The following is a 15,487-nucleotide window of genomic DNA, read 5'->3' as shown; positions in this document are numbered from 1 at the left end:
GAAAACAATGACTATTCTATATGTTTGCGAGAACATTGCAAGAATTACACAATATGGACTGGGCATTCCTAGTTGGCACTTCCAGGGCTTATTTTTCGGTAAGAGTTGTCACCGGTTGACTATATTGTCCAAAAATTCAAAACTGAGAAGTCCTGATCCGGCTGTCAATTTCCCCCTTTCTTTTACATGTTTTTTTTCATATTCCGTGACGAGTGTGTTAGTATGACTAAATTCACAGTTGGGCGTCTTTAAAATAGTTGCCAACTCAGTTAAAATGTTTAAACCAGCAGTATATAGTCCCTGCATAAACTAATATTAATTGATTCGACTCTTCAATTCAGTTATGAAGTAAATATCATAATAGTCCCAGTTCGAGTTTAAAAAGTATGACCAAAATATTTTTAGATACAACTAGAAGATCAGGCCAAAATTAACCCTTTCAAACGTTCTTGTCGCATAACAGTAATATTGCGTCGATGCGGCGTGAAGCAATCATTTCTGAATCTCCCGCCAAATTTGTAGTATTTTAAAATTACCTCCCTTAAAGGAACCGGAAGTTTTGATGTGAGCGGGGTTACCAATGAAAACATTTTTAGATTGAAAAGATGTTCATCTTTAAACTAGTGCATCTTTGTGTTTTTGTCCACATTGTTTACGCAAATCATGGTAAATGCGATGTTAAGATTATTTTTTTACATGATCCGTACTGAAATAAGAATTAAGAGTATCCGTTCATTTCCAAACAAACAAACAAAATCGTGTGTTCATGTCTGTCGAGTGTCGTATTTGCTTTACGTTAGTCTTGTTTCAAATACTGACCATATTATTGATAAACAAGTCGGTTACAAGCTTATTAAAGTTTATGTTTTCTCTGTTTGTATACATTGCCGACCCTAAATATTTATTTATTCAGCATCATGACATGATCAAATTGTCTCTGCAAAAATGTTCACGTCCGCTCTGATCGGTATGCTTGACTTTTATTTTGTCTTTTATCGTTATAGACTTGAATATAATATTCAAGTTAATATGAGGCAGGCATTACCTGTAAATGGGGACAAAGTCTATGAATTATTTTTTTGTAACTTAAATTTTTGTAAAAAAAAAGAAACAGAAATACCGTAACGTTTCCGATTTTGGTTCTGTTGTTAGGAATTTTAGTTGTGACGTTATTTAAGTAATGACGTCTGACATATGCAATGATGCAATGTAAACAAAGTACATGTCAAAAAACTTATTGGCACCCGTTTAATTCGGCACCCATAGAAAAAGTCAAATCGGCATTTAGTTAAATCGCACCTATTTAAGGTCAATCAGTGGCGGATCCAGGGGGGTTCCGGGGGTTGGAACCCCCTTTTTTTGGACGATCAATGCATTTGAACAGAATGGGAGCATATAGTTGGAACCCCCTTTACTCTGGGTTTGGAACCCCCCTTTTTAAAATGGCTGGATCCGCCCCTGTCAATTCAGCATCCAATTATATTTGATATAAATATATATATAAACTATTCAAAAAATGTATAAATGATCTTTCTATTTCTAATTATTTTTAGGGTTTTCTCAACATTGTATGACTCGGACTGTTGTTTTCAATTTATTAATTTTAAGAATTCACTAGTACAGGGTTTCCCCTGGGTCAATTATTTTTTTCGCCACCTCTTTAGCCACTTTATTATTTTTTCGCCAAATATATTTTTCTAATAAAATTTTATCCCCCCCCTTTTCCGCTAAACAAGAAGTGATTTTTACAACAAAACGAAGAATCTTATCACTTGGAATTGATCCCTCGTGTAAGGTGTAGTCATTACATTGAAGGGTTACTCTCATGACAACCACTTGAATATATTTCTTCATAATTACAGTTTTCTTTTCTAGACCATCGTAAATACATATATAAGTAAAACTATATGCTTGAAACACGTGTGTTACTGAAACGACTTTGAAGTACCCACTCATTGATCTAGATATGAAAGTTAAATGATAAAGTTTTAAATCAGCGACCTTTCTAGCTTTTGAACATTTTTCGTCATAACAACAATTTTCTTTTCAAAAGAAGGAGAGGAAGCGTAAACTTTGCTTCAAACACGTGCGTCGCAAAGCGGTAAATAAATCCCTTTTATGAAATGCGAAAGAAGTCATTTAACCATATCATTTTGTCATATCATACAATCAACACCTTTATTAATTAGTCCTTTGATGTCGATAGCTATAAATGCAATCAGCTGATTATTGATTTTCTGTCAAAATCTTAACTAGTTCAAGGTGAATTCCGAGTATTGTCTGATCGGTAAACATGGTAAATTCAGAGAAACCCGAAAAAAGTAAATAAATTAGATGGCTGAAAATAAATCGTCATGTATATTTCTTTCGCCAAATTCTTTCGCCAATGACGAATTTTAATCGCCACAATTATTATTTTTTCGCAAATTGCGAAAATGGCGACCGCCAGCGGAAACCCTGCACTAGTACCTATTATTGCCTATTCAAATCTTTCATGTCTTTGTTGATAAAAAGTCAACCAAACCAATTTCTTGCTAGCATTATTAAAAGAGCTGTAAATCTTTACAAGTAGTTATTGATGTTTTTTTTTCTTCACTGAAAAACTAAATAAAAACAAAGCGGCCATTATGCAAGATGTTGATTAATCATGAGAAAGTTAGAAGCAGTAAGAGGGAAAACTATGAGTCCTTTTCATTAGTATCCCTTATTATCGCAAAATTATACGCAATTCTAAGGTCGTTTTGCAGGTAAGTTTAAACAGCATAAAACCAACAAAATCATGCAGAATGCTCAACTGGTTGAAACATGCATAAAAAATATCTTACAACTTTGATACATGTACACTCAGTGACTCACATTAATTTGAACGAAAAAAATACATACCCTCCTCCCCCTCGAAAATATAAATTAGTCAATAATTTTGAGACAACCCCTTCTTTATTTTAATTGTTTTGCTTAGAATACTGCAAAAAAAAATATATTAATTGATATAAAATATATTTTAGACATATTTAACATGGGTTCCGAAATTACTACATCAGGTGCCGAATTAACCAGTTGCCAATTTGACTAGGTGCTGATCATATGACTATACTGGGTGCCGATTTCAGATTTGACTAGAATTTGAATATTCTGGCTAGTTCACATCATTAAAAACAGAAAACAGGATAAAAACAAATTGTTTTGTCATTTGAACTGATTAACATTTCAGATTGTGCTGAATATATATGTTTTTGTATCTTCTGTTCCTATCAACTATTGTTGTGACGCCACACACAGGGACAGGCAGTCAAATTAGCCTCCATACTGCATCCCTTTATAGTAAAATGTCATCTGATTGTGAATGAAACATCAAATATACATGAAAATATGTGGATTTTGTCGAAGTCTGCAAAAATATTTTTAGATTTGTATTTATTAGTTAAAAATATGTGATAAACATTGGAAGTTAGATGCACACTAAAAAATTTACTTAATAAATTTTACATTGCAGGATCTATTGATGAAAAGTTAGGCTATTATGAGACCCTTGAATCAGTTGATATTGAAAGTGTTGCTAAGAGAAGCATTGGTGATTCACCCCATAATACGCATGTCAAATTTTCAGCTTTAGGAAGGTATGTACATGTATATATAGTGATTACTTTCAGTTTTAATTATATGGTCGGATTTTCTTTAAAATCATGATTGATTATTGTAAACCAGTTTTCAATTTATGCATCATAATGACATTTCATTATTGAAACCAGTTTTCTTTAAAATCACTATGACTAAAAGTATCCTCACCATACAGAAAACTATTAACATGATAAAAGATAAAAAAAAAAAAACAGTGACAAAATGTTCAAGCAATTCATAAGATAGAGAAACTTTAAACACCAATGTTAGAATATTTGCAAAACAATTTCTAGTATGATAAATAGTTCATGCATTCAATCTATCTGTGTACTTTTACAGGTTTAGTTCCAACTTTGACTATTACATGAGGTAGCATGGGTGGCTCATTAACAACTTCATGAACTTGAAAGAAATTATTTTTATGCCCCATCTACGATAGTAGAGGGGCATTATGTTTTCTGGTCTGTGCATCCGTCTGTTACACTTCATATTAAAGTTTTTGGTCAAGGTAGTTTTTGATGAAGTTGAAGTCCAATCAACTTGAAACTTAGTATGCATGTTTCCTTTGATAAGATCATTCTAATTTTAATGCCAAATTAGAGAATTTATTCCAATTTCACGGTCCAGTAAACATAGAAAATGATAGTGGGAGTGGGACATCCGTGTACTGTGGACACATTCTTGTTTCATTAAATTTACATTTACATTTAGGAAACAGAAAAAAGTAAGATATTCATTGTATTACAGTGGTTCATGTATTTTATTATAACAATATAATTTATATAAATAATGTTTGTTAAATATTTTTCAGAAATTTTTCTTTGAATTTGGAAGTAGCAAAGGGATTATTTACGCAAGATTTCAAAGTGCACTTAGTTAACAGCGATGGAACCTTTTCAGATGAACATCTAGATACTAACAGCTTTTATTATGGAACTTTAGATGGTAAGACTGGTATTTTACAAACAAGAAACAAATTTTTAAACTTGTTACATTTATCTCTATTTAAAATGTCAATTGCTTTCAGAAAGTTAACATGTATATTGAAATTAAAAAAATTGCAATCAAAAGCTTCTAGTTAATTCCAAGGCCCAGAATTAACTGAAAAGGGACACGGGTTAAAAGAAATTAAAATCTACATCAGATACCTAATCTTTTGTTTTTTTGGACTTTCTATTTTGAATTTTGTAGTTAGGTGTTTTTGTTATTTTACTCTTAGTACCTTCAATGTACAACAACTGATATATATTGATGAATTGTCTAATCTCCAAAGTATGGTTAGTAGCAAAGATAGTCATCAACATGGCTACTTGAAAATAGAAATCAATCATCTAGTTATAACGTTTGCTGACATGATCAACTGAGCAATTTCATATTTCTAACCCTTCATGTACATGTATGCTGTGAATTTAACATTGTTTAGTTTAAAAGCATGAGTTCAAAAGGAGAGGATTTCTAAAGCATCAATCAAACATTTTTCCACATAGGGTTATTCTATTTAAAAATCACCATCAAAAATTTTGTATTTCAACTACATTATGAAATTTCACTGTTCTTGCAACCCACCCATAGTTAAGATTTCAAAGTGCATTTCCTCAATGTCTCATGTACATTTGAATGAAACATCTCTCATGTAATATTTAAAGACTTCAAGTATAACAAGTAATAGCTTTTCAGAAAAAAAGCTAGTCGTCTCTTAGCTGATGAAAATGGAAATTGTTCTGGCTTTGTAGATTTATAATTCATTCAGAATAATAGCCTTGCATATCAATTAACAAATTTTACCACACACTTGAGGTCACACGTTATATTGTTTAATGTTATGTGTGTTTACACAACTCGAGGATACTCGATTGATATTCGGCTATTTAAAGATCAAAGTTACCTGTGTACCAATATGCATTATTAATGACCAGGCAAAATCTAGTTGCTTAAATAGAGAGGACAAATTGGGAGTGATGACATTTACTAGGTTTGGATTGTCCCAACCAATCAACGAACTATAATTATTCGCGTCTCAGCAATATCTTCCAATCAGGAAGTAAGAAGCATTCAGCCAGCAGACTGTCCATTGTTCAATTCTTAATGACATCTCTAAGAAGACGTTAATAATTATTATAAAGAGAAAAATTACTTAACCATAACTTTTTTTTTTTATTATCAGGAGAGGACAAATCTGAGGTGAATGCCTTTCTTCATGATGGGGTTATATCTGCCACAATATCTATCCCTGGCGAGAGTTTCATTATTGAGGTATGTATATATTGTAGTCTTCTATCTCCTTCTTCCTTATCTTGAAGACCACCATTGGTATATGATAAAAATAGTAAGAGAGGGTATAATTGCCAATGAGACAACTCTTTACAAGAGATTAAATGACACAGAAACCAGCAACTATACATGTAGCTCTATAAGCCAACCTAAGGCCTTCAACAATGAGTAAAAGTCTTAAGTTTTTAAAAGTGTCAAGATACCACCTTCATGACCTTAGAGGAGTAAATTCTTTGATAAGATTTCTTTCTAGTTATGCAACATTCTGTAGGGTAAAAGTTTACTTGACTGAGTCCTGTGAACTTATGCTAATTAAAGATTTATTCAATTAGTTAGCCACATGCACATAAAAAAGAGCATTTAATGTAAAATCTGTTAAATTAAATCATTAATATCAGGATTAAATATTTGTTGGCCAGACACACCTTTCATCTACAAAAAACTCATCGATGATACTCAAATCAAAATAGGTAAACAGGTCAACTAAAGTAGGAAAATTAGTCTTGCATTAATAAGAATCCACATTAAAGACAATCTCTGTTTGTTACAGCCAGCATGGAGGCACATAGACAGCCTTGTCAGAGCCAGTAGAACAATGATGGTTTACAAAGGAAGCGATGCAAAATGGCCTAAAGAAATGGAAGAGGCACAGAAAGGGGGAAATGGGTAAGAGTTAAAGCCAACAAAATGTATGTCATTTTTGCATTTTCGGAATTGCCCTGTGAAAAATATAGATACATTTACATGTGATTTATGACCACGACCAATCATATTTCCTGTATTCAATTGGCTGGTAATAGATATATCATTATCTTTTTTTTATGGAAATACCAGCCTTTTTGTCGAGCCTTCGACTTTAGTTGAAAAAGCGAGCCTAGCGATCCTACTTTCCGTCGTCGGTGTCGGCGGCAGCGGCGTCCACAAATATTCACTCTGTGGTTTAAGTTTTTGAAATTTTAATAACTTTCCTAAACTATACTGGATGTCTACCAAACTTGGACAGAAGCTTGTTTATGATCATAAGATAGTATCCAGAAGTAAATTTTGTAAAAATAAAATTCCATTTTTTCCGTATTTTACTTATAAATGAACTTAGTTTTTTCTGCGGGGAAACATTTCATTCACTCTGTGGTTAAAGTTTTTAGAATTTTTATAACTTTCTTAAACTATCCTTGGTTTGTACCAAACTTGGACAGAAGCTTGTTTATGATCATAAGATAGTATCCAAAGTAAATTTTGTAAAAATAAAATTCCATTTTTTCCGTATTTTACTTATAAATGAACTTAGTTTTTTTCTGCGGGGAAACATTACATTCACTCTGTGGTTAACGTTTTTAGAATTTTAATAACTTTCTTAAACTATCCTTGGTTTGTACAAAACTTGGACAGGAGCTTGTTTATGATCATAAGATAGCATCCAGAAGTAAATTTTGTAAAACAAAAAATCCATTTTTTCTTTATTCACTTTTAAATGAACTTAGTTTTTCTGTGGGGAAACATTACATTCACTCTGTGGTTAAAGTTTTTAGAATTTTAATAACTTTCTTGAACTATCCTTGGTTTGTACCAAACTTGGACAGAAGCTTATTTATGATCATTAGATAGTATCCAGAAGTAAATTTTGTAAAAAGATAACTCCATTTTTTCTGTATTTTACTTTTAAATGGACTTAGATTTTCTTCCAGTTAATACTTCATACAGTCTGCAGTTAAAGTTTTCAAAACATTTATTAGATTCATTAACTATCCTAGATTTTTACCAAACTTGGACAGAAGCTTCTTACAATCAAAAGATAGTATCAAGAGGAATATTTTTATTGATTTTTTTACTAATTTTTGTTGAGCCTGTGATTTACAGCAAAAGTAGGCGAGACACTGGGTTCCGCGGAACCCTTACAAATTTTTTAATAAGTACTGTATACGTACCCCACCTGGTGCATTTTCTGGTTAACAGCACTGCTTACATAAAGTATCCGTGTTGTATTAAAAATCAAAAAGCCTTTTCAGAATTATGTAGTCCTCGGACAACTCACTGTTTGTGTCTAGTTTATAGTGAAACATATGTATCAGCATTAAAAGCCATGGGTAAATAGATATAAGAAGATGTGGTATGAGTGCTAATAATTGCCAATGAGATAACTCTGCATCCAAATCATAATTAGTAAAAAATAAACCATTAAAGAAGGTCAAAATACGGCTTTCAACACTTAGTCTTGACCCACATTGAACAGCAAGCTATAAAGGGCACCAAAAATTGCTAGTGTAAAACCATTCAAACAGGAAAACCAATTGTCTAATCTATGTAAAAATCAAGAAACACTTATGAACCCGATCAACAAATGACAACCACTAAACCACATGTTCATGAATTAGGACAGGCACAATCAAATGCATGCTTGTCTAGATCACTGTTTATAAACAAACAAAAATTTGCGAAAGCAAATTTACAGATCTAACATTGTTGGGTTGATGTTTAGACGAGTTGTATATACATAATGTACACAGCCATGTATCACCATCGTTGCTGGTGATCCGATGGATACATCTGTTGTAGAGTTGTCACTGACTCAGACGTACTTATAAACACAGTAACAGATATATAAAAAAAAATAGTAACAACATTCTAAATTACACGACACAGTGACTTAAATATATATAAGGTGTATTTACTTCTAGGATTTTATGTACTTTGATGATGTTTATTTTCAATTAATTTCAGTCCAAATTTTTGTGGTGCTGCTCATATAGATGGCGATGATGGAGAGACAGCAGGAGTCACACATGCACATGATCATGATGAAGGTATATTTTTGTTACTAGGTTGACCATGGAATTTTTTATGAAGTTGAAATGTCATTTTATACTTAAAGATTCAAGTTTAAGATATTTCTATTATATATTGAATGATTCTCAGTAAATTCATAACTATACTTTTAGATGTATTGGTAAAAAATAACTATACTGTCTTTTAGATGTATTGGTAACAAATAACTATACTTTTAGATGTATTGGTAAATTAATAACTATACTGTCTTTTAGATGTATTGGTAAATTAATAACTATACTGTCTTTTAGATGTATTGGTAAATTATTTACTATACTTTTAGATGTATTGGTAAAAAATAACTATACTGTCTTTTAGATGTATTTGTAAATTAATAACTATACTTTTAGATGTATTAGTAAATTAATAACTATACTTATAGATGTATTGGTAAATTATTTACTATACTTTTAGATGTATTGGTAAAAAATAACTATACTGTCTTTTAGATGTATTTGTAAATTAATAACTATACTTTTAGATGTATTGGTAAATTAATAACTATACTTTTAGATGTATTGGTAAATTAATAACTATACTTTTAGATGTATTAGTAAATTAATAACTATACTTATAGATATATTGGTAAATTATTTACTATACTTTTAGATGTATTGGTAAAAATAACTATACTGTCTTTTAGATGTATTTGTAAATTAATAACTATACTTTTAGATGTATTGGTAAATTAATAACTATACTTATAGATGTATTGGTAAATTAATAACTATACTTATAGATGTATTTGTAAATTAATAACTATACTTTTAGATGTATTGGTAAATTAATAACTATACTTTTAGATGTATTGGTAAATTAATAACTATACTTTTAGATGTATTTGTAAATTAATTACTATACTTTTAGATGTATTGGTAAATTTATAACTATACTTTTAGATGTATTGGTAAATTAATAACTATACTTTTAGATGTATTGGTAAATTAATAACTATACTTTTAGATGTATTGGTAAAAAATAACTATACTGTCTTTTAGATGTATTTGTAAATTAATAACTATACTTTTAGATGTATTAGTAAATTAATAACTATACTTTTAGATGTCTTGGTAAATTAATAACTATACTTTTAGATGAACATGATATGCCACACAGCAGAAGAAAAAGAGCAACAGGAAAGAAGATGTGTAGATTGATAGCTGTAGCTGATTACAAGTTCTATCAAACTATTGCTGGCAACGATATTTATGATGCTGCTAATTATATAGTAAGTTTTAATGTAGAATTATTAAAAAGAATGATTATTTGATTGGTGCCTCATGCTCTATACTGCCGCCTCAGTGCAAAAAGGCTACATAATGGCGAGAGCTAATTAAAATATTTTTACAATTTAAACTATTAAAAAAGAATAAGCATCATCACATGTACAGTGCATACACAATTATGTGTTATAATTCACCTTTTCAGAATCTAATGCATTCTGGGTAATATGTTCAAACATGCATATAAAATTTTTGTGATTGGTTAAAAAAATCTTAGAAATTGTCAAATCAACCAATGAAGTAATGCTATTTTGAATTTGACTTAAGAAATGAAATTACTCATAGTGTTTTGAATTTAGAAAGTTCAAGAGAGAGACAAAATAATCCAAAGGGACATTCATACTCCTTAGAAGGAAACAAATTGGCAAATGCCATTGGCAAAAAACGAGAAGACAAACAAGAGTTCCCAAGACACAAACATTGAAAACTAAGGCTGAGTAACACAAATCCAACCAAAAACTCAATAAAAGAAATTTGAACTCATGAAATTTTTTTTGTCATTTTCATATTGGATAAAACAATCGAAAGTATTAAAAACATAAAAAAAAAATAACGTAAACACAAAATGCTTACTGAATATGATGCAAAATTGATACAAGATTTAATAATTTTATTTTGTGTATTTTGAAACTCCATTTTAATCATGAGGACATATGTAGTCTTCTAAATATCTGCTTGTTTTCTTCTTGGGAATAGAATACTAATATCATTTTTTAATGTTTTGATCTACAAAAAGCAAAACATTATTTAGGGAAAATCAAATTTGCATAGATATCAAAAACCTTTATGAAATTGACAATCATTTTTTCAATTGAAATGCTAAGAAATGATTGTTTCTCACTTTGTGTTTTGACTATTTCTTTCAGGTTGGCATTATACAGAAAATCAATCTGATCTACAAACCAACTAACTTTGGACAAGGAGTAGGATACGGAGTAGAACTAGCTATGGTTAGTAATCCCTTAAACAAGTGTAGAATTAACAAACAATAAATATTGCATTGTGATTATAAAACTAATTAACAGAAATAAAAAGTTGTCTAGAGTTTAGTTTAAACATATTTATTGTCTAAATTAACAATAGGACTGAATACAAGTTATAACAACTTAAAATAATCCTCTTGGTTGGTCAAGTGTATGGCATTCAAAGTTTAAGGGAAAACACAAAAACCAAAATCAGGAGAACAAGACATTAGAAAAGAAAACTTAGAAAATAGAAACCAAAAACTTGAATCTTGAAGCTTAAGGGCTCTGTAAAGGGTTGTGGAAAATGTCCAGATAACATGACTATGAAACAATAACAAACTAAGGTTTCAGCAAGCTGCAGTTCATGTATACCTGTATGTAACACCCCCAGGAAAAACAAATATAACTGCACTTGATTATCATAAGATGTAAACAATTAAAAAGTCTTTTGCTTTACTAATCATATTTTTTCAATATGCAAATTATGTATTAAAAATTATTCATTTGACAAATCAATGCATTAATATATAGTTACCAATATTAAAGAATGTTATGATTTGGAGAGTTATAGCCCTTAGATATCCTCTCTTTTTGTCGAGCCTGCAACTTTTGTTGCAGAAAGCTCGACATACGGATAGTGATCCGGCGGCGGCGGTTTTAGCTCACTTCTTAAAAGCTTTATATTTTAGAAGGTGAAAGACCTGGATGCTTCATACTTTGTATATAGATGCCTCATGTTACGAAGTTTCCGTCAGTCACATGTCAAATGTCCTTGACCTCATTTTCATGGTTCAGTGACCACTTGAAAAAAAGTTCAGATTTTTTGTAATGTTGAATTCTCTCTTATTATAAGTAATAGGATAATTATATTTGGTATGTGCGTACCTTGCAAGGTCCTCATGCCTGTCAGACAGTTTTCACTTGACCTTGACCTCATTTCATGGCTCAGTGAACAAGGTTAAGTTTTGGTGGTCAAGTCCATATCTCAGATACTATAAGCAATAGGGCTAGTATATTCCATGTATGGAAGGACTGGAAGGTGTACATGTCCAACTGGCATTTGTCATCTGACCTTGACCTCATTTTCATGGTTCAGTGGTCGAAGTTAATTTTTTCAGTTTTGGTCTTTTTATCAAATACAAAACGCCATAGGTCAACTATATTAAGTGTATGGAAATATTTTAAGATCTATATATTAGTCGCGCAGGTTTTATTTGACCTTGACCTCATTTTCACAGTTCATTGCTCAGTGTTAAGTTTTTGTGTTTTGGTCTATTTTTATTAAACTATAAGTATTAGGTCAACTATATTTGTTTTATGGAAGCATTGTTAGCTGTACATGTCAGCCTGGCATGGTTCATCTGACCTTGACCCCATTTTCATGGTTCATTGGTCTTTGTTTAGTCATCTTGGTTAATGTAACGTTTATGTGACGGTTGTAATAAAGCTTTATACTTAGGACTATCAACATGATATCAATGATTAGTAAAGAAGGCGAGACATTTCAGTGTGTGCACTCTTGCTGATATATAAATGTACATACTTTTTTATTTGGTTTTTAAAGGATTCATATCGTTGTATGCTAGAATAATAGCACCTTATATAATTATTATATATTTTATAACAGTTGAAATTACATGTAGCACCTACGCCTACGACAACCAATAAACACTACAACATGGCACAGACATGGACTAACCCTTATGATTTATTGACTGTAAGTATTTTGTTTTATAGTGTAACATTGTTTGTAATATTCATTTTGATTGGATAATGTCACAAATTTTAATGGTATCAATTCACAATTGATGCTATGAAAAGCATTTGCAAGCGCAGACGACATATTACAGATGTTAAATATATGATTTGACGTTGTTTTTTGTCAGTGTCATAAGAATTGTAACATCATCAAGTGGTAATAAAAATATCCGGTTCGTGGCTCCACTAAAAAATCACAAGTAAATTTATTTTGTGACCATCAAATCACCAATTGCTGCCATCAGAACTGTGTTATCTCCTGAGTGCTACAACATGAGAGAGCAGAGCGATGATGGACTAAATATAAAAAAATCATGAATAAATTGTTAGTAAAATGTAGAATATCTTAGATTATTGTACACGTTAGGGTATACTTCAACCAAAAATAATAAGTACATGTATGCTTGTTCTTTAAAGATAGTCAAAAATCAATTTAATTTTTATTTTATTTAATGAGAAATAACAAACCCTGAAAATGAGCAGTAATTCAAATTGTCACTGTAGACGGTGTAACTGCCATAGGACTTTACTTTGCAATTTGATCACCGTTATGTAAATCCAAAACTGTACTCATTGCCCCTGTTTGATAAGCTTGAGTTTTAATATGCACACTTGATACTCTGGTGGCATTGTGCCATAAGCTTGCAATCAAGTATTGCCCATCGTCACTCATAACAACTGATGCAAATTGGTATGTTCCCTTAATAGGTGCTGTGAAAATACCAGTGCTTGGGTTATAGCCTTTTCCTATATTTTTATATACTTTATCAAACTTTAAAGCATCATTTGCCGAAACAGATTCTTTATGTTTCACATCTCTATAACTAAAAGTGAGGTTAATGTATAGATTAAAAAAAAATTCTGAGACAATAATAAAATTGAGAATGGAATTCATTTCTGGATGATGAATAAATGACAGGGAATTCAACCTCATCGTAATAAATTTTTTATTGTAGTGATACCAATCAGTAATACTATATTATATTAATATTTGTATATAACAGTTACATGTTACATACAATGACAAAAAATATTCATATTATTAATTTATGTTCTAAAAAAAATATTTTTAGGAGTATCCATTGAAGAAATTAATTTATAACAAGCGATAAAGAATACTATTTTGCACTCAAATAATGTCCACGTATTCAACATATTTATAGATCGGTTACAATCCCAACATGAAAGATACATAATGGAAATCTAGGCAACAGCAAAACACTAGAATGCCCTCACGGTCATCTAATGTAAAACTGACATTAGAACAACAAAAACTACATAAAATAAATTCAGATGTAATAAATTTGCAAATTTAAGTGCAATCATACTTAGCCATGATTGATAAAGAATGAATTAACAAAAATTATTAGGGATTGATTCATCAACAAGAATTGCACATTTTATTTTTTAGGAATTTAGCCAAGGTGACAAGTGGAATGATTACTGCTTAGCTCATCTCTTCACCCATTGTTTATTTTTTAGGAATTTAGCCAAGGTGACAAGTGGAATGATTACTGCTTAGCTCATCTCTTCACCCATTGTTTATTTTTTAGGAATTTAGCCAAGGTGACAAGTGGAATGATTACTGCTTAGCTCATCTCTTCACCCATTGTTTATTTTTTAGGAATTTAGCCAAGGTGACAAGTGGAATGATTACTGCTTAGCTCATCTCTTCACCCATTGTTTATTTTTTAGGAATTTAGCCAAGGTGACAAGTGGAATGATTACTGCTTAGCTCATCTCTTCACCCATTGTTTATTTTTTAGGAATTTAGCCAAGGTGACAAGTGGAATGATTACTGCTTAGCTCATCTCTTCACCCATTGTTTATTTTTTAGGAATTTAGCCAAGGTGACAAGTGGAATGATTACTGCTTAGCTCATCTCTTCACCCATTGTTTATTTTTTAGGAATTTAGCCAAGGTGACAAGTGGAATGATTACTGCTTAGCTCATCTCTTCACCCATTGTTTATTTTTTAGGAATTTAGCCAAGGTGACAAGTGGAATGATTACTGCTTAGCTCATCTCTTCACCCATTGTTTATTTTTTTAGGAATTTAGCCAAGGTGACAAGTGGAATGATTACTGCTTAGCTCATCTCTTCACCCATTGTTTATTTTTTTAGGAATTTAGCCAAGGTGACAAGTGGAATGATTACTGCTTAGCTCATCTCTTCACCCATTGTTTATTTTTTTAGGAATTTAGCCAAGGTGACAAGTGGAATGATTACTGCTTAGCTCATCTCTTCACCCATCAAAGTTTTTCTAATAATGTCTTAGGTCTAGCTTACATAGCTAGCTCCAGTGTATCTAAACTGGGTGGAATCTGTTCTACAGGTATGTATAACAAGTAAAATCATTAAAATACTAAACTCTCAAAAAAAATCAAAACATCAAGTCCCTAATCAAATGGCTAAATTAAATACATCAAACGAATGGATAACAATTGTAGTGAAAAATTGTGTTAAATTATTTATTTGATACTTACATGTGTGTTATATGTCCATTCTTTGATATTTCTATGTAAAGTGCAGTTAATTAACGTTTTAATTCTATCAATCTGGTAGAAAGCCAAAAGAGACTTTTTATGCCCTCTCCATGGCTGAGGGTGCATTTGAAAGTGGAACACTAATCTATAACATCTTTATGATTTTTATAGTAACATCTCTATTTTGAAGTTAAAAATGATGAATGATACAGAAATTAAAGAAGGCCAGTGGTAGAAACATCTTAAAAATGAATGTGTTTCACTAAAATGTAATTGATTGCATT

The 15,487-nt window shown here is 31.0% G+C and overlaps 1 protein-coding gene across 1 annotated transcript in view; it reads left to right on the top strand.

Moving 5' to 3' along the window:
- The first annotated feature begins 540 nt into the window (after positions 1–540).
- Positions 541–15,487, top strand: part of LOC134695158 (ADAM 17-like protease) — a 52,895-nt gene continuing 37,948 nt past the window's right edge. The window contains exons 1-10 of the mRNA XM_063556360.1: positions 541–666; positions 3,494–3,617; positions 4,430–4,563; positions 5,783–5,871; positions 6,440–6,555; positions 8,608–8,690; positions 9,807–9,940; positions 10,862–10,945; positions 12,588–12,677; positions 14,914–15,052. Coding sequence (XP_063412430.1) covers positions 606–666; positions 3,494–3,617; positions 4,430–4,563; positions 5,783–5,871; positions 6,440–6,555; positions 8,608–8,690; positions 9,807–9,940; positions 10,862–10,945; positions 12,588–12,677; positions 14,914–15,052 — 1,054 coding nt within the window. The 5' untranslated portion in view covers positions 541–605. The remainder of the gene's footprint in view (positions 667–3,493; positions 3,618–4,429; positions 4,564–5,782; positions 5,872–6,439; positions 6,556–8,607; positions 8,691–9,806; positions 9,941–10,861; positions 10,946–12,587; positions 12,678–14,913; positions 15,053–15,487) is intronic.

Source organism: Mytilus trossulus, chromosome 13 (assembly GCF_036588685.1).
Source record: "Mytilus trossulus isolate FHL-02 chromosome 13, PNRI_Mtr1.1.1.hap1, whole genome shotgun sequence".
NCBI lineage: Eukaryota > Metazoa > Mollusca > Bivalvia > Mytilida > Mytilidae > Mytilus > Mytilus trossulus.
This window is presented reverse-complemented; position numbering and strand designations above follow the sequence as displayed.